At 46.6% G+C, this 20,520-nt stretch overlaps 1 protein-coding gene across 3 annotated transcripts in view; it reads left to right on the top strand.

Moving 5' to 3' along the window:
* TMEM178B (transmembrane protein 178B) overlaps positions 1–20,520 on the top strand; it is a 213,762-nt gene that overhangs the window by 185,838 nt on the left and 7,404 nt on the right. For 2 of the 3 annotated variants that reach the window (XM_084507286.1, XM_084507285.1), the window contains exon 5: positions 11,984–13,791. The exons of the other annotated variant lie outside the window; for it this stretch is intronic. In XM_084507286.1, the coding sequence (XP_084363412.1) occupies positions 11,984–12,234 (251 nt within the window). In that variant the 3' untranslated portion in view covers positions 12,235–13,791. Of the gene's footprint in view, positions 1–11,983; positions 13,792–20,520 lie in introns of those variants that run through there. 3 annotated transcript variants of the gene reach the window in all.

Raw genomic sequence — 20,520 nt, 5'->3', positions numbered from 1 at the left:
ATGCTGCGGGATGCAAACCCCATCAGAAAGGAGGGCTTTGAAATGGGGCTGGGGAGCCAGCACGACACAGTTGTTGGGTACAGATGTGCCGCATGCATCTGTATCCTCTTCCACTCCCTGCCTCCGTGCAGAGCCTCGTCTTTAAACTCCCCAAGCCCGAGTGCTGTGCTTCCTCTGCCTGCGCTCTGCGTGTGTTGGTAGCTGACAACTGAAGCATCTGTGTATTTGCAGCCATGGATCGTTACCAGCTGTTGAGTCATTTGCGGCCCAAATTTAACTCACTGTACTTTGAAAATAGCACAGAGCGGGAGAAAATACGAGTATTTATTCTGCACAACTGCGGTCCTGCCATCTGAAAATAATCATCCCGCTGCTGAATAATTTAAGAAACAAAAACGTAACGATTTAATACAGCAAGTGTGAGGCAAAGCTCCGTGATTGACGTCTCCTCGGCAGTTACGAAGTACCTTCGCAGCAGCTGCCAAGAGGAGGCAAAGAGAAAGATAAACAAAACGAGAAATCAGAAGGCATCCCGTGGGCTCCGTCTGGAAATGTGGTGGGTCTAACAGGGAGCCTGGGATGTCTGTTCCTCACGAATGATCAAGGTGTCTCCACATTCTTCTGGATGTGCACTTGTGGTGACACGATCAATCCATGACACTGAACACTGAAGACATTTTGTGTGATATTTTTTTCTTTTCTTTCCCACTACCTCATTCCCAGAAGATCCAGTTTATTGTGCTTCTTCCCCGAAAGGAACAGCCTTATCAAGTTTACATAAAATCTTTTTTTTTTTCCATATGGAAAGGCAAGTGCAAGTGCACCCGTGTATGCACAGCTGTGTGCATACAGAGCTTAAGCAGCAGCATGTGATATAACACTGCTAAAACAGGGGTGTGCAGTAAGTGGCTGTGATCTGAGCAGTGCAGCTTGGCACAAACAGAGTTTTTGCAGAGGCATAATACCTTTTGCCAGTTCAAAAGGTATTCATAATTCAAAAGAAGCTGGATCACTGCAAGAAATGAGATGCCAATCACATTTTCATCCTGTGGGAGACACTAAAATAGTGATGGCTGCAGAGGAACTTAATTCAGCAAAACTCCTTTCGGACCAGTGTAGGAACTTGCCTAGGTGGATTGACCTCCAGATGGAGACAAAGGCTGATCTGTAGCAGGAGATGTCATAAATGGGTTGTGAGTCTGTGAAAGAAGCCTCGGGGAGACGTGGTCAGCACCCCCTTTCCCATACCTCCCACAGCACACACGCACACTTCTGCTCCTCCTTGTGCTTTTGGTTAAATATTGCATTATGCTTAAAGTGATTTAAGGCCTTGACTTGGAATGAACTTGAGTTAATGTACGGCGTTAATAGGTTTTAAATGTTTAAACCCCTCTAAGGCTCTTGGTTGTTTAAAAGGGTCGAATGCATTACCAGGGTGCTGGGGAGGGCACAGAGGAGCTGATGAAGGTCTCTGGGGACCTGCAATGAGACCCAGAGCCTGGAGCAGCCATGCAGGCTTCGGGCCTCAGTGCCCCTCAGGCAGCAACATAACGCAGAGCACATGCATAGGAAGATAATAAGAGTTAGCCTGTTCTTTAAAATGCCCTTTTCTCCTCGCTTTCAGGACTTGTCAGTCTCTCTTTTCAAGCAGGTTTCTTGTACACAGCTTGTGGCATCCCTCATGGACAGGGTTGCTTGCAAGTCATGGTCTCTGTTTTCATTTTACACCGTGTTTCTCGGGCCTAAGGAGTTGCTCTCCTTTTCTTGTGTGTATCAAAAGCTGGACTCTCGTGGATATGTGCCCACATATATATAGATATATATGGATATATGTTCAGTCCACAGGCATGGATGAGGCTGAAGGTGCTTCTTTGTCCTTACTAACCCTTAGTAAGCATCTTATAGAAATTAGTCTCACTTCCCTTTTGAATGTTATCCAATTTCCTATTTTGACTCCAAAAATAAACACTTCGGAAATCATCCATGTAAACATATGCCCCCCTTGCCATCTTTTGGGGTTTCAGCATGGTGTCAAGGCAGCCTGCTCAGTGCCTCCTAGCTCAAAACCAGTTGCTCAGCTGACTGCAAGGCAAGGTGGGACAAGGCCCACAGTGTATTGCACTTAAATGACAGAGCTAGGGCACTGCCTTAAATCGTTACTTCTAGTACTTCTGTATGCTTACTGGTGCTCTGAGAGCACATTTTGCTTTTATTCATTAATGCCAACACCCATTTTGAAAATGAAATAGGGGGCTCTCTGGAAACCTGAAGGATTGTCTCCTTTCACTGTACGGGCTTCTCTGTATGCTGTTGAGTAACTTCTGCTGAAATGCTCTTTTGTAATTTCAGCTCGTAATACTCCTCGAGGGGAATCACACACATCTTTGCATCTCCTACGGCATATGTTGAATAGCATAGCTATGTCCTTCTTCTCACAGAAGCATACTATTTTCATTAGCTGCTAATTTTTTTTTTCAGTGCCTGGGGAATTTTTTCAGTACCTGAGGAATGGAGCTGATTCTCTAGGTCAATACTGACAGACCTAGCCCTGAAAAACAGGGAGCTAAGACTTAACACCTCCATAAGAGAATAGGGGTGGAGTGGGAGATAGAAATGTGTTGTGTGTTGTTTTTTTTTCAAATCAATAACACGGCTGTACTTCAGGGTCCAGGCTCTTAGAGGCGTTGTGTTTTTTTTGTTTGTTTGTTTTGTGTTTTTTTTTTTTTTTCCTGAAAAGAATGGCACAACCAGAGAACTCATTGTCAACTCCATAGCATTTGATCTCCATGGAAACATTAGGAGCTGACTTGAAAGTCACCCTTCAAATATGTTGGATTTTTTCCCGTGGCTCATTTTTGATGCTCCTAGATGTTCACTTGCACACTTTGAGGGAAATGCCAACACAAGCAATTCCAGCATCTTTGTACCTGATCACAGAAGTACATTAGCATTTAGAAGAAGGAGCGGGAAGGCTTTGGAGGTGCAGAGATCTGATAGTCTGGATCAGAAGGCAGGACAAGTAGTGTTCGTGCACCTATAAACTTGCTGTTTTTCAGTCTTACCATGGATCAGCCTGCCTCCCTGAACTTGCTGTACAGTAAACTAAAGGGTCAGCTCACTCTGGCTTTTCCGCAAAAAAACAACAACCCACAATTCACATACCTGTGTCTGTTGTTTTAAAAGTCAGCTCTACTGACTTGTAATTTCTCACTCCCCAGGACAGGAGATGCTGATAGAAGAGTCAGTACCTTCAAGAGTTATGAGAACAAAAACTCTCGTGTAGTCTGTGAAGGGCATGCAATCTAGTTTACTTCTCAGGGATGTCAGTAGGGCTTTGGGGGAGCTGACAGAAGGTGAATTAAAGTAGAAACAAAGTAGTGGAGACAGATCCGATAGGAATACAAAAGACTTCCCCACCCACAGTCCTGGAAAACAAGTTGTGTGTTATTTTAAAATTCCGGGGTTGTTCCTTATCCCTTAATAACATCACCAGGTCTTTGATCTGTGGCTGGCTTCTGAATTCCAATGGCAAGATGCTTCAAGGCCAAAGGAAGACAATGAAAACAAAACTGACATTTATTATTGGGTTGTTTTTTTTTTGTTTTTTTTTAAAAATATATTTACCAAGTCTTCTGCATGCCTGGCATCAAAGAGGAAAGAAGAGTGCAGAGGCAACAGAAGGAAAAGTGATACTGGCATGGTTTGCTGGACAGGAAGAATTCCTTACAGAAGGAGAGGGGAGTGAATTTGTATGTGCAGCAAGTCTTGTTGTTAAATGCAGAAACTGAAGCAAGACTTCAATTCACTGTGGCTCCTTGGTTTGTCTGCTTAGAAAAACAACATTCCCCTTGGACAAATCTCTGCTACGCTCACTTGGTCTAATCTGCCTGGACAGAGGAGCTCAGCAGGCCACTGGAAATTTCACAGAAAAAGCAGCCAGACCAGGCGGAAAGTGCATGAGTGGAGACCTCCTCATTTCCACCCAGCTTGCCCTGACCTGGCTCTTCCAGGGGTTACGGAAAGCAGCCGTGCCCGTGTGCCTGTGTGTGCCGTGGGGGCTGTACAGGTATTGCCTCTGCAGCAGGAAAGTTGATTTCAGCATCCTCCATGCCCTGGGATCCTTCATGGCAGCACAGAGGGGATCAGTGTGGTTTGGTTGCTTCCAGGCACTCACATAAATATCACAGGGGTGGCCTGTGCCCAGTGCTCTTTGTTGTTAAAACAATTGCATCTTATTTTGATTTCTGGCTATTACATCTCACTGGCTCTATCCCTCAGCTGTGAAGAACATCAGTCTGAAGACTCCTCAGCAACTTAAAATCTCCTACAAATGCAAGGTTCTGCTAACCACGCCTTCTGAGAGAGGTGCAGTTTCCTGACTGGAGTAAAAGGACCCTGCCTGGAGAGAGGCAGGATGACCTGGTTGTTAAAACACCGAATGTGAAGTGCTGTGTGGATTCCCAGTGCCATGGGAGATGCCCTGTGACGAGGCAAGTCCAGCCTTGGCCTTACAGGTTTCTCATCAGCTCTGGCAAAATGCTGAGGCTCAGAAGTGAGTGCATGAAGTTAGATAATAAACTTACATGTCTCATCATCTGACAAGATGGAAATGTGACAGAGTCACACGAATTGTCTCAGAGCTTGGCCTCAGAGCGTAACGAAGCAGCCCTGCCCGGGCAGCCCGGGGAGATCCGTGCTGCAGCGGGTGCAAGAAGCCTGCTGGCAGCCTCTGCCTGTCACCAAGCATGGTGCTGGCCAGCCAAGAGTTGTGGTAACTTCACTAATCTTTGGTTAGGATGGTTCTTTATGTTGACATTCTTTCTCTTATGCTCCCAGTAAGATACTGAATAACATCCCACAGCTACACCTGGCATGGGTTTTGCTGCCTTCTCTGTTGTGGCTGCAAGTTCCTGAGCCATTCCATTTGCTGACTGGCTGCAGTCAGGTCACTTCATTATTGCTAGGTCACCTTGGCTGGGTCATGGCTAAAGGAATCAGAGGGTTATTCAGCTCAGGCTTTGATCAGCTCCCCTCTTTCTCCCTATCCCTTTTACCAAAACATGCCTTTTAGCTCAGTAGCATTGCTTTTGCCTTCCATACCACCTCACAGCTGCAGAGGGTGCGTGCTCTCAGCTGCTTATCGCTGCTCTAGCAGTTGACAGCCTGGGTGTCCCCTCCTGGTGCCACGCTGTGGGGTGTGGTAGCAGAAAGGTCACCGTGTGCAAGCCCATAAATCACATGTAAGCGCGAGGTACAGGCTGCCAGCTGTACCAGCACAGCAAACTCAGGCTCAGCCCTCAACTGCTGCAGTGGTTTGCCATATACTGTACTGTTACATGAACCCAAGGAGCACGCCTCTAAGTGTTTGCAGTCACGATGGGGGACGCATCCATCGGGTTTATGGTCTCGTGTGGACACAGCACTGCACCTCCATCGCCCAGTCCGACTTTGGCTTCCAGCTCAGCTTTTTGATAAGGGCCATTTTCCAGTAAACCCCTTGCTATTCTGCAACCTATCGGTGATGCTGCAAGCTGCTCCTGCTGGAGTGGTACATAATTAAGCAATAATTTATATTCTGTGCATGTATGCACAGAGCAATAAAGTGTTCTCAAGAGCTGTGTGCTGCTGAGGCGTTTAATCCATGCACAGAAGGAGTTTACTGCAAAGCTGCTCCCTCCAAAAGGCTTTTGTCATCACTGTGTTGGGAGGGAATTTGGTTTATTCTTTAATAATTTCATTTGATTGTGATATAATTTAAATAGGTAATGGTACACAATCCACTTTAGGATCAGACCCCGTTTTATTTGTTTGTTTGATGTACCTTGAAAACAATAAAAGCTAGCAGGGCAGAGAGAAACTAAAGACGGTCTTGTTTCACTTATGATTTTTTTTTTCCTATAACCCTATAATGAAAAAGTTATGATAATTAAATAAACAGCACTTCTTCCAAAGACATTATTAGCCAGGAATTGCCATCAATGGCAGCCACTAGAAATACTTGAAAAGGAGGAGAGTCGCGTGTATTTGAGAGCTGCTCGGTTTCAGAGGACATCTTAAAATCCTTACCTTTGTGTTTTTCTTTTTATCTACTAGTGTTTATAAGCAATACTTGACATCTCCGTCTCTGCAAAAAAACAGAAGGGGAAAAGAATCCATTTTTTGGTTTGTTTATTTTATACATCTGACAGCACTGTGAGCCCGTGAGTCATTTCTGCCTGTTGCTGGGGAAGGGAGGGAATGTGTCTCCCAGTCAGACATGGAGGAAATGTTTTCTAAATAACAAGAAAATGATTTGTACAGAGCCAGGGATCTCAGAGGGGGGCGTGGTGCCGGGAACATTTTAATTACTGGCTTTTGGGATCTCCCTTGACTTCACACAGATGATGTCTCCTGAAGGGGAGGAGAACCACCAAAGAGAAAATTCCTTTCCCCTTCCCCTTCCCCTTCCCCTTCCCCTTCCCCTTCCCCTTCCCCTTCCCCTTCCCCTTCCCCTTCCCCTTCCCCTTCCCCTTCCCCTTCCCCTTCCCCTTCCCCTTCCCCTTCCCCTTCCCCTTCCCCTTCCCCTTCCCCTTCCCCTTCCCCTTCCCCTTCCCTACAGGAGCAGTGAGGTGGAGTCCTATAAATTGCATTCTGGTGATTTAGGACCCTCCAGACATGACCCAGTGAAGGACCATACCAATGACCTAGTCCTTCCCACACCAAGAGGAGCAGATACCTGGAATTGCCTCCAATGGTTGTTGAAAGAATAGGACTGCCCTTTAGGATCAGCTACCGTGTAGCAGGGCCGAATGTGTGGGCACTAAGACACCTGCTGATGGCACCTACTAGCATGTGCTAACACCACACGAAACACACCCCTGTAAGGCACTCAGTTAACCAGCCGCCCTTAGGCTCACCTTCCTGTGCAGGTGTGGGAGGAGGGCACGGCTTCGGGGATGGTTCAGAGGGTGCTAGCGTGAGGCAAAATTCAGAGGTATTTGGGATGGGTGCTCTGAGTCTGCTTGCACTGAGCTCAGCACAACCAATCCATTTACAAGCGCTTCTGTTCTCCCCTGGAGGTGAGGGCTGAACGCTGCAACCAGAAGCACTGCAGCCCCTCGCACAGCCAGGCTGGTTAGAAAGAAAAGGGATGATTACCACATAAAAATAAAACTCCTTGCAGCGGCCCACAGCTCTGTGTGCTGAAATCATGCTTCAACCCAGCGACAGCAAAGGGCTGTGACTCATAACCAGAATTAGGCTCGGACCAACAACGATGTTACATGTCCCAGCTGGAGGTGTGACCACACGTCAAACAGCAGTTCCTGCAGCGCAGACGTGGCCTGACACGGAATTTCATCCCTCACCCGTCCGTAGCGTTTTGCAGTGACATGTGAATGTCCTTTGTCAGGAGCGCCGCTGTTGCCTTGTCTCACTCGTTAGTGTTTCAGGATGGATGATAAGGCATAAATCCCATCACAAGAAACTTGGTGCCTTCTGCTCTCCCTGGCTGCTGAAGGCGATGGTCTTTATCTCCCCCGTCCAGCTCATGCACCAGCGCATCCCCAGTGAGCCCTTATGACCTGTCCTCACTCAGCTCCAGCCTGGGCTTGTCCATTGCCCACAGTCCCTCAGAGGTGTACCCGCTCTGCCATGGCCTTATCCCCGAGCCCCTTCAGAAGCCTACCTCCGCTGGTGAGGACTTACTAACATGCCACAGCCCCTTCAGAGCTGTACGTGCTGCAGCACGGCCTTACCCACAGCCACAGCCGCTTCGAGGTGTCCTGCTGTGTCCCAATCCACAAACACGGACACTGCAAGGTGTACCTGCTACAGCACGGACTTCCCCACCTCACGGGTGCTTCAAGGCTATTTTGCTCTGGAGTGGACTTACCAGTGGCCAGAGAGGCTTCAGGCTGTCTGTGCTCCCATGTGGACACATCCACAGGCCTCAGTCCCTCTGACCTGAGTTCAGGCTGAAGTTCCAGCCTGTGCACAACACAGGAGCAGCAGCGATGCCCTGGCTGTTGGCCAGCCCAGGCAGATGGCCACACCTTTACCAAAATGTTCCTGGGCACAGCAAAGCACAGTGATAAGGGGTTAAAAGCAGCCACTAACAAGCACTGGACTCTAACATACAGTACGACAAGCAAGCCCAGCCCTGTGACAAGCACAGGAGCCTGCCAATAGGCAGCTAAACACCTCTAAATTTGGTCTAGCACACACCACACTCCAGTCAAATCTGTCATCGTCTTGAACCCTTTGGGCCCCACACTGGGTGCCTAAAAGGACTGCAGTGGTTTAGTGCCTCATAGGCAGCTGAGCACCACACAGCTGCTCGCTCTCCCCAGGTGGGATGGAGAGAGAACTGGGAAGGTAAAAGTGCAAGAACTCATGGGCTGAGATAAGGACAGTTTATTAGATAAAGCAAAAGGCATGTGCACAAGCAAAGCAAACCAAGGAGTTCAGTCACTGCCTCCCATCGGCAGGAAAGAGTTCAGGAAAACAGGCCTCAGCACGTGGAATGGTTTCTTGGGAAGCCAAACACCATCACCCTGAATCCTTCCCCACCCCCTTCCTCCTCCTTTACCCCAGCTTTGTTGCTGAGCATGACACCACACGGTGCGGGACATCCCTCTGGCCAGCCAGGGCCAACTGTCCTGGCTGTGTCCCCTCCCAGCTCCTGGTGCACCCCCAGCCCCTCGCTGCTGGGGCAGCATGAGGAGCTGACAAGTCCTTGGCTCTGTGTGAGCACTGCTCTGCAACTGCTGAAACATCAGTGTTATCACCACTATCTCCATCAAAATCCCAAACACCACATAATGTGAGTCTCCATGAAGAAAATTAACTCCATTCCAGCCAAAGCCATGACAGTGGTGTACCCAGCCTAGCAGAGGCTGTATTTCCAAGGGCAAACTCTGTCTCTTTGTCACTTCTACCCATGCCTCTTTTGCTGTGATGGCCAACGACTGTAAAGTTTGGATGGAAAATCTTTTATGTTATGATTGCCAGTTCATGAGGAAAAGCTACTGAGCAGTCACAAAGCAGTAGCAGTAGTCAGTTTCCATCAGCAACCCTCCTGGTGAGAGGCCAGATTAACTGGAAGTGCTAGACCTTCCTTGCTTGGCTGAATACAAACAACACATAGGATTCGTATAATGGCCACAATGATTCCTCCAGTGGTATTAATTGGCATTTTTTGTGTCTGTAATGAATAGCACTATAGGGATGCTGATAAACCTGTGCCCGTAGTGCTGTACAAGACATCCTGCAGAAGCACAGGATGCAAATGGCAGAGAACCACTCAATGCATCCTCTGACATCGTGCATGGCGCTCGTTATTTATTGTCATGGGATTAGCACTTTCTCCACTGAAGGGGCAGGATAGGAGCAGCCTTTTTTAAGAAAGCCTCATGCTCGTGATATGCTTTGTTCTCTGTGGTTGTTACTCATTCTTCTTTGTTGTCTGTTCGCTACGGGGCAGAATCTCCCCAGCAAGGTGGAGTGCCAATATACTGGGGCATTGTGCAAATACAACGGGTAAACAACACTCCTTGCATTGAAGAGCTTGTAGTCAAAATAGCCAAGACAAAGCGTGAAAGCACAGGGAGTATTTGAAATCTGAAGTTATTTTCTTCCCTTTTGTACTTACCAAATGCAGTTTCAGTCTGGCCGCACAGATTTTCCCACCCACCTCTCCTAACAATCATGTATTTCAAGAGAAGTGAAATTATCATGTTCCTGCTAGAAAAGAAAGGCCTTTCATGTCATTTTCTAACCCTTTGAAACAAGCCATGGAGCTTGGTTTAGAGCACAGTAGCTCTGATGGATCATTTTTCCCCGGTCTGACAACGCACTAGCCATGTTGACATGTCACACAAGGACAGCCGTGTTCTTGCCAGACAGCTTCACATTGCTGGATAACCTCAGTGACATGGTAAAACACGGAGGGTTTGTGGTTTCTGGTCAAACAACTCGATTTTTGAGTTCGGGAATTCTGGGAGAGAGGCTCCCATTCCTCCTGCTCTGCGCTTTGAAGTGGTACAGCACATCTCTGAAGACAGCTGCAGAGCCTGGGGTCTCACAAGGCTCTAGCAAAGTCCACGGCACTGATCGCAGGCTAATTGGGTGCCGAGGTGAGGTAATAAGGCAGTCTTTATTTATACAGGCGCAGTATCTACCACAGCAGCTGTCTGGTCCAGACTGGTACCCCGTGGCATTATCGTAATGTGAATGTTTATGAGCAGTGCTCGGCGGGCCATCTGGCAGCCATACATAGCATTAGGGGAGGCACCCCGAGCTCCCATATCCCCTGTCCTTTGCAACAGAGAGTGTCTGCAAGTGGCAAATGGCAAACACAACGGAGGAGAAATGAGAGTGCAAATAGACAAGGGAGGCAGCGGGCAGAAGAGGGAACAGAGAGGGATGTGGCAACGTGCTCACAGCTCGTCCATGATAGAGATTTGCGCAGAGATCCTAGGCCTGTAGGGTGTGCCTACTAAATAAGGGAGATGGGTGTGGTAGGAAGGCCAAACATTTTTGGTGGTATATGTGTTTGTACAAATGTCCCCAGGTTCTGTGCCTAGTTCCAGGAGAATTCACCACACAGTCTTATCCGTGTCTTCAAAGGGGAGTGTAAAATCCATTTCTCCGATGTAACTGCAACTGAAAAGAGCAAAGCAGCAGAGAAACAAAAGGAGAAGAATTGCAGGAGAGAAGCAGGAGCAGGGGCAGAAAGGGGTAAAGGAGGCAAAAGTAGCAGAAGAAAAGAGCTTGTTGCTCTTTTCAGAGGCAGAGCGTGAATTCCTTTGGGGATTTCACTATCTTAGGGCAGGACCAAGAAGACTAGGCTACTCCTCACCAGCAGCTTTTAGCAAACAGAGGTCTGACGGGACGTGCTGTACAGGTAACACACACCGCACGCTATTATTCGTGCACAAACAGTGTGTGTGTCACCCTACCACCAGTCCTTAGGCCGCCATTTGTGCCGAGGGCCTTCCATCAGTTGAAGGAGGCCTACATGGGGAGGAATTAGAGAGGAAAAAATAAGGAACGAACTTCATGTTTACTGCGGCTGTTATCTCCTGAGATGGGTGCACAGAGTCTGTAGCTATCCATTATTTGGTGTGTAGGTGGCAGCCGTGACATTTCAGGAGCCCGGAGTTTAACTGTGTTGAAGCTGGAGGCCAAAGAGCAAAATTAGACTCATCTGGGTAGGCTAAGGTTCAGCCTCATCTGATGCGTGTGGCTTTCCAAAACTCTTACGGCTTGACAGAGTTATGAAGCCTGTCCTGGCAGTGCTGCCAGGAAGGAATGAAATATTGCTGTGGAGATGGAAAACAAGGACAGGATGCTTTGAAGATTTCCCCAGCACTGCAGAGGACATCTAGATTGGGGCTGGAGTCAGGCAGAGGGTAGAATCCAAATTTTGTGAGGTATTTATGGTTTCGAGAAGTGGCATTTCAAAAGGGCAAGTAGAGTGGAACATTTTAGATTTTGATGGAAAAAAAGTCTGAAAAAAAAACTCTCCAAGGCATTTCAAGTGTATGTTTCAACAAAGCCAGAACGTCAAGTATTTAGTAATATTTTCCTTTATAAAATCCATCACTGAAAAACTGAATTTAAACAAAAATTTGATCCCTTTTTCCTCCAAAAAAAATTATTGAAACATGACAATTCACTCCATATTTGTGTAAAGCAAAATTCCAGCAAAATCAGTGGTTTTGTGAAGCATTCTGGTTCCCGAGGGAGTGCTCATAATGACAAAAAAATGCTATAGTTAAGGTTTCTTTGTACAGCATCAGATCAATATTTGAGGCACTGGTGGCACTCGGTTCATTCCCCATGGCTAGACTAAGCCCCTTTCTGTGCGAACGCCTTCCCTGAGGTATTTCCCTGCTGACTGCACCAACCCTCAGCAGCCTGGAAAGCGGTCTGTCTGTCGCTCTTCTAACTTCTCTCTCTTTTTTTCCTCCCTCCCTCTCCCCTTCCCGCTCTCCTCCAGGAACCTTCTGCATCATTTCACTGTGCACGTGTGTGGCTGGAATCAACTTTGAGCTCTCCCGTTACCCCCGCTACCTGTACGGACTGCCCGACGACATCAGCCACGGCTATGGCTGGTCCATGTTCTGTGCGTGGGGGGGCCTGGGCCTCACTCTTATCTCTGGCTTCTTCTGCACCCTGGCCCCTTCCGTCCAACCTGTCCCCAGGACCAACTGCCCCAAATCTAGACCTGAGAATGGGACAGTGTGCTAAAACAAATAGCAAACAAATACACACACACACACACACAGGTATATATATATATATGTCCATGTATACCGATACATGCATATATATGTATATATAATTATATATATATATATAATCTCAAATTAACGCCAGTGCCAAGGTAGAGCTGAGTCCAACACGGCACTCACATCTCCACCGGACTCTGTGTTGCTTCGTTCTTTCTCACAGAGGTGGGAAAGCTTTTCTCTCACGTGGCTCTTCCATCCAACTCCTAACTTCAGCACCATACCTTAGAGGCCGAACGAACTTACTGTCGCACCTACCAGCTGCCACCCGGGAAGGGGGAGAGGGGGTCCGTGGGGGGATCTGGAAGCAGATTCTGCACGGGACATGGAGGGTGGGGGGGACAGAAGGCCTGTGCATTGCAGCCAGAAAGGAAAACGCAAACAGAAAGCAAAGAAACAAATCAAGCATTTGAGCCACCTCTACGATGTACCTCCTCAAGGCCATTGTCAGAAACCCACCCACTTTCTTTTTCTTTCTTAAAACAAAATGACAGAAGCCTACCCTGTTGGTTTTCTTTCTTTTTTTCTTTTTTATTTCTTTTTTTTTTTTCCTTTTCTTGTTTTGGGGATCTCTTTTTTTTTTTTTTCCTTCACTTACAACACAGAAAACAAAATGGACAGAAGATGTGGGGAAAAGCAAAAAAAGCGTTTTCTCTTTCCTGCCAAACTTTAGAAAGAAGCAAGCAGATGAAAATAATAATACTAATAATTTAAAAAACAGGATCTTACGAAATAAAAACAGAAAACAAACAACAACAACAACAAACATGAGGACATCTCAGCGGACTCTCCAACAACACGGTTTTAATCTTCCAGCTGCCTTACATCCAGGCTTACAACTGAGGCTGAACTGCTAATGCAAACGCAGTCGAAGGCCTTCTGAAAATGCTGTGATACATGTGTGTATAACTTTTTCTTCCCTCTTCTTCTTTTATTTATTTATTTTTAAGAAAAAGAAAAAATTTAAAACATTGCAGTGTGATTGTCCACTACACCATCCATGCTGTGTTTGTGGCCCAAGACTGAGGCAACTGCAGAAGCACGAGGAAAGCCGTCAGGTCTGAGGCAGCGTGGCTCCTCCGGAGGATTTCTGGATGGTTTTGGCTTTTCACGGAGCATCTGAGAGTTCAGGATGGCGGATGCAAGGGAAGACTGACCAGGGAGAAGGGAGGTGGGGGGAGCCGTGGCAATTGTTCCTCCCAGTTATCTACTGGATTGGGATTTCGTTGAGTTTCCGTTTTGGATGTTTGAGCAAACTGGGCAAAAGCCATTGCCGAGGAGAAAAGGGGAGCTAATGTCTGTAAGGGAGAAGTAAGAGACGCCTCTTGCTGTGTTCATGTATGCCAAATGAGACGTTCCCACATCTTGTCTTTGCAAACCACCCCAGTTCACTGGACATCTCCGCTCTCCATCTGGGGGAACTGTGTACAGATGAAAGGAAAGGGTCAGATGCAGAGAACGGAGATCCATTTCCCATGAGCTCAAGCTTCGTATGATATAATTGTGAATCCGCAAATGGGACTCTCTCTCTCTCTCTCTCTTTTGGTCTTTCTCTTTTTCCCTATGCTCCTATTCCCATTGCCTCCTTTTCCCTTTGCTCTGCTCTTCCCATCCCTCAGGCCACAGATCCCAGAAGAGCTAACTGAACGGATAAGGGGGATGAGAGCCTTTGGGGGAAGCAAAGCATTTTGGCTGCAAGGTAGCAGCTCTGTGCAGGGGAGCTGTGGCTGAGGGGAAGGTGGTGTAGGGCCAGAGGGAGCTGGGAGAGGTGACTACAGGGTGGCCGTGTGCAGGAGCAGTGGCACCACCGACAAATGCAAAGGGAGGCAGGGCAAAGCAAAAAAATCCCCCTCCCAACCAACCTGACCCAACATGCTCTTAATTCAGGGATAGTTCCAGCAACCCTTTCTTACCCACGATAACTGCATGCCATCAGTCCTCGTTAGTCAATAAAAAGCAGCCCCTGAATCTACAAAAAACTCACCGGGAGAAGGAGGCAACCAGTTGAAACTGTGCCTGCTGCACAGAAATAAAGGCATTAATCTCCAGATCATGCTATTTACACAGCTGGCAAGAAACAGCGTTTTGCCTTGTTAAAAAAAAATAAATAAAGATCCAACCAACAACTGATTGTCATGCAGCCCAGTCGCATAGCCAGCCATTCCCCTTCCCGGCCTGCTTCCCCTCCCTGTTACACCTTGTGTGATGATGTTGCTTTATTAACGGTGCCCGAAGAAATCAAGTTTCTGAAGGGCATTTTGGAGTAGGCGAGATTTGGTTTTCTTGCACTCTTGCCCAGCTACTTAGCTTTTCTCTTCTCTGGTTTGCAAATTCCTGAGACGCACCAATGCCAGCTGCCAAGGCAGTGCGTTGCCACTGAAATGCCACTGCTGGCAAGCAAAGTTTGGTCATTTCATTCTCCATTAGATCTGACTGGAGAAACTAAGTATTTATTCATGTCGAAAATGTAAGCTTTTTGAAGAAACTTTCTCTTAAAGTAGATTGGATTATTTTTTTCTTGGCTGTGTTTTCAAACAGAGTGGCTTTGGGAAGCTTTGAAACCGAATAAGCAAGTGCCCACTAGGCAAGGAGGCTGATGAGTTACCATTGGGCAGAAGGCAATTAAAACTAAAAACAGCTCTTGGAAAGCTAAATTACAACTGAATGCAGAAAACCAAACACTGAATACCAAAAGGGACCTGTAAAAAAATTTGTGAAAAAATTCAAAATATGAACAATTTTGAGGAAAAAAAAAATCTCACAAAGGTGTTAATGCTTTAGAAAACTGGTAATTGATTAAAACATCTTTGAACACAAACTTTCCTCCTCCTCTGTAGTTATGAATGTGTTAGGGAAGCTGTTTCGTGTGAATACTGATACCTGGAGCGACCTGGGTGAAGGGCACGGAGGTTTCTAGCTGGTGTCCATCCAGCCCTGTGGCATGGGAAGCAGTACGAGAGCTGCTGTGACGAGGTGCAGCCTGGTGTGCCCCCTGACCATGCACAGGGTGTGCTCTCTTGCAGGAGGAGTTTGGAAGGAGGTATAGCAGTGAGATTTAAAGCAATGGAAGGCATTTTGCTGCTTCATGGCCTCTCACATCTTTCTGAGGCAGGCGTGGAAGCAGTTCTGCCTCGATGAAGTGTTCTTGGAAGGTGTTGGTTGGTTTACAAGCTGTATTCGAGCTGAGTGTTGGTCTGTGCGTGGCGATGGTGGAAGAAAGACAGGTTTATTTTTCCTTACAGCAGAGAAGTGTTAACCCTGGATCTTTAGGCCAGGTCTGGGATTTTCCACTCGCTATAGCACAGGCTCCCTAAGGCCTGTGTGAGTATGAACTGTGTTAAAAACTGTGGGTGTAAGTGCCTGAAGCAGCAGGTGAATGCATAACCTTAATCTCAAGCTGGGTCCCTAAAGGACCATTTGTCCAAGCACCAGTCTCATCTTTGCAGGGCTGACTCAAAAGACATCCAGATCCAGATTTGTGACAGTTCGTGTCTCCATCCCTCCTGAGCCAAAGCACACTCCCATCTAGTCTGAATTTCTGCATTTCTGGGAGGCTTTGAAATTCCTTTCTGAGCAAAGATTCAAGTTTTCTGACTAGTGTCTGGTTTTCTAGCTTGAGCAGTAGTTAGAGGTCTGTCAGCTGTGGTCCCCACGTTAAGAGGCTTGACCCAGTCTCTCTGGCCTGCCCCGGCGCGGTGTTTAAGCATGTGCTTTACTTCAAGCATGTGACTGCTCCCATTCACTTCGGTAGACTATTCATATGCTTAAAGTTAAGAATGTGCTTTGCTGGGTGATGTTCAGCTTCCCGCAGAGTCCAGCCCCGACCTTGTTTCCCTACCCTGTCCTTGTGGCTGATGTGACGCCCTTGCCCTAGCCCAATGTGTCAGCGGGTGCTCGGACTCCCTCTCTCCGACAGGAGCGGTTCTTGTACTCCAGCTCTCCTACAGGGGCTGTCCCGGGATGGCAGGGAGTTAGCTACAAGGGCTTCTGCTGCCCAGCCCTGCACTGTGTAGGTGAGGGGGCTACGTGGCAGGAGTCCGTGTGCTCTGTATCTTCTGGACTGTGTAGGACACCTTCTTCAAGCTAAAGCTGTTTGCGTGTTGAAATTCCTGACTCATGCTGGCCGCCTGTATATATCATCTCTGCCTTCTCCTTCTCTGCAAACACACAACTGATCTTCCCTGATCTGAAGAGAATAGTACTTCGAGTTATATTTCTAGTTGGGCTTTCTTTTTCTTTCTATTCTACCCCAGGGACAGTCACAAGTGGATCACAAGCCACCGGTGACCAAGAGCAATTTCTTTGAATTACTGCTTTTGAAAAAATGTCATTACTTTTGAAAATGTTATGCCAGCTACAGTAACAAATGAAAGGAAAAAGAAAACCAAAAAACCCTCAGAGTCCTCTAAGCAGAGGATCCTGTCCTCCCAGGAGAGACCTGCGAGAGTGCAGGTATTCTGCTTTCCTGCAGACGCGAGCCATGTGGGAGCACTTTTAGCTGTGGCACATTCGCTGTGTGGTTCATCAGGTGATGAATAAAACAGCACTGGCAAGGGAGAGGATTGATATGCAGGGGATATCTCAGATTCCCAAGTGTTCCTGGAAGCCTGTCTCTCCATGGCTGTCCATTTACCCACCATGCAGCACCTCCGAACCAGGCTCATCCCTGGAGCCCCACTGATAAGCAGAGCTCAGAAGAAAATCACTGTAATCTGTCCTTAATTCTTGAGTGCCAAGCTAACTGCCAGGAGTGAAATGGAGAGGAAATAATATGTTACCAAGTATAGCTTAAATAAAAACATGCATTATTCAGGCTCTTTCTTCTTTGTGTCTCTACATAGGTGCAGAAGGGCTATAGGGGAGCTCAGGCACATTCCCACAAAGCAGCCCCGTGTATCAACACTGCATTTCCTTGCCCTCAGGTTTTGCATGACTTCCATGGCCCAATCCTGTTGTGCTCATCCAGTCAGCAAGGGAAGACTCAAGGTGAAAAGCTGAGACAGTGCTGAAGGATTGCCAGGCACAACGGACAGACAAGGAGCAAAAAGTGTGCACGAGGCACGTAAAGGTTAGTGATAAGTGAATATCCAAGGTCAGGGGCTAAGTTTCAAAGAAACCTAATTTTGTTGCTGACTTCAGGCTCTCCATAAGATCTTGATTCTGCCAGTCTGAGCTGGAAAGCTCATAAAAACAGGGCTTAACTCCACACTCAGAGCCCCCCAGTTTCCAGTAATAGCCAGGAATACAATGCATCTGATTCATATTCTGTAGAAGCCCATAGAAAGCTTCACCTTGGCTCCAGTGAGTTTTGGATCAGGTGCCTCAAAAAATACCTTAGTGCTGTCCTGGTTAGCACTGAAAATGAAATGCATGCTCACACACATGGACATCTAACGTTTAGCTTTAGGAAGAAATCAGCTTGTTTTGTTTTGTGATTTATGGTTTCCATCCTGTCTGCCTCACTGTCCCCCAGAATCACTAATACCCCAATCCTACAGCTTTCTTCAGAGCCATAGCTAGAGATTGTAATGCTTTTTAGGACAAAGAACCTACTGCTGGTGCCAGTGGGCTCTGACAAGCTTCCTGTTGAAATCAGTGGGAGAACTGGAGCCTGATACAATGCTGTCAATTTAACTGCAGTGTGCCTTGTGCATATTTAGGATATAACCTGGAGAAAGAGACTGGACGACTGCCTCAATATAGACCCCAAGAGGGAAATGAAATGCTGGTCCCCTTAAGTAAAGCACTCCAGAGTCACAGATCAATTGTCCTTCCTTGCTTGGGAAAGACTGGCAGTGAAAATAACTGAGACTCAGATAGGTTATCTCCAGAGGAAGGTAGGGAGAGAAAAAAAAGGAAACCAGTTGCTGTAAGTCAGACCTGATGGGCATTGGCTGAGTTACACAAGGACGATCCGATGTCACCCACAGCATCAGCAGCCTGAATTGCCAGTCCCTGCCATGGCAGGGACTTGTGTATTTTTCTTTTACTGATTAACACTCCTGCAGTGGCAGAAAACAACTTCAAAAGTTTTCTAGTGTAGGGTGTATATAGACAGACACCCTCACTCCCCTCCTTCCTTAGGCACACACACACATACATACCCCGCATGATGTGGGTGCTAGTAACCTGTAAATACGTGTACTATATGGAGAGGAAATACATTGCAAAATGCAGCATAATATTTTGTTTTCTATTCTTTTGTACTTAACTCAGGAGTTGCAATGCAATTCAGGTGTTAGGTTGTGTGTGCAGATCACACAGAAGCTATCTGCTAAAGAGAAGTGGGGAGGCACCATACAGCTGGGATGAACTGGATATTCACCACTAGCCTGTGTTTGGATATTTAGGAAAGAGTTGCCAATGTTGTTCTGATCCCAGAGGTGCAGGGAAAGGAAGCAGCTGAGACAAGCATATGTCTTTCTTTCTGCCTGCTTTGCCTTTGGACAGATACATCCAGCAAAAAGGGGGGCAGGGAACAACAGCTCAGGGCAGTAACATCCTGAAACATCGCAGCAAGACTCTCCAGAGCTGACCATCAGTGCTCTTAAATATGGGGTTTCTACAGACCTACTTCTGTATCCAGCCAGTCCTGAGCTAGCAATTCTACCTCCGAAAATGCAGTTGTGCCCACAAGTCCTTACTACCTTCTAGTGCCACAGACCTTGGCAGGAAACACTGCCAGTGTGGTACAAGTGGGATTTGCTTTCTGAACTGTAAGGCTACAGGAAAATAAAATCGAAATCCCACCAGGAGAGCCTTGGTATTTGCAAGATTGGCTCTTGCAACCCACTGTTGCAAGGTGTTTGTCTAAAACAGACGGTCAGTGTTCACATTAGTCGCAAGAGAAAAAAGTGCACCATATCACCTCCAACTCAGAAAAGTTTGCAATCCCCTAAGGTGGAAATCCTGCTGTACTGAGAGGCAGCGCCGTGCCGCCTGAGTCTTACTTCTGTCCTCTGCAGAGGGCTCATGCGGGCTGCTGGCAGCACCATGACCGCAGGTAATGCTGCCCAGTGCAGCAGGGAGCTTAACATCCCCGTGGCTCCGTGCCCTACCTGCGGCAATGGAGCACAGGAATAGCGCTGCAAAGGCAATTCCTTTCAAGTGGCCTTGTTGTTTTGCCAGCTGGTCGGAAATTCCCAAGCAGCAACAGCAATTCTGGAAGAGTCACGTCTTCAAAAAACTGCGTGGCCTGCGGCTTTCACTCCAGTTTCAAACCGATGTAGACACCAAGGAGCATCAATCAGACTGGGCTCAGTCTCCTGGGGTCTGGCGCACAAAAGAGCTGCAGCCTCCAATTCCTGTTCAGGTAGTGATTAGGAGTAAAACACTAAATGCTCTTGGTGCTGATACAATTAAAAAAAAAAAAAAAAAAAAAAAAAAAAAAAAAAAAACCACAAGCTCCTGATTTGCTTAAGCTCTTGCAATATTTTATCTCAAGAATAGTCTTCATCCGTCTGAAGCATAACGCCACATTTTTTGTGAAGGATTTTTCATTAATGATATAGATCATAAGAAAAAAGTTCAAGTAGTCATAACAACAAAATAAAAGTGCAGCCTTAGACTATTCGGTAAGAGGGTACTGAATTATTTATAACTCCTGGGCACCGACAACAATCACATACATCTAATTTAAACTGTTACTATTTTTACTTGGCAATTTCCATCACTTAACGTGTTTATATTCATGTATTTGTTGTTTGATCTTGTGCAGGACAAAACTTCCCCGACTTACGTAAAAATGCCTATTTGGGGACTTTTGAAGATATTTTTCTGCAGTAACTTAAATTATTTTAAAGCTTTTTGTGACCTTGTATGGCAGAGGTTACAACTTTGAAAGCTGTAAACTGTCCCTAAAATGGGCTTGAACTTGCAGTTCCTTCTCAAGTAAAATTCCCTTTGATTACAGGTAATTGGAACCAATGAGAAGTTTGTTTCATTCAAACTGTAAGACTGGGTCCTACCTATGTGTAGATGTGATGGGGGACTTAGGCTAGGAGGGCTGTATTTGTATGTCAGCCTGCTGCAGGATCTTTTGCATAGATGCAGGAACAGTCACTACTAAGTCACTCCTACTTTATACCAATATCTTTTTGTAAAAATAACCCTCAACCATTATACTCATGTGTGGCTGGAATAATGCAGTGGTAATTGTAGCCCATAGGCTGATGCAGATATACATGTATATATGTATATATATGTATACATCTTTGTAAATTTATGAAAAATGTCCATAGATTCA

Source organism: Aythya ferina (genome assembly GCF_964211825.1).
Source record: "Aythya ferina genome assembly, chromosome: 1".
NCBI lineage: Eukaryota > Metazoa > Chordata > Aves > Anseriformes > Anatidae > Aythya > Aythya ferina.
Note: the sequence above shows the minus strand (reverse complement) of the source record. Positions and strands in the feature narration are given on the sequence as shown.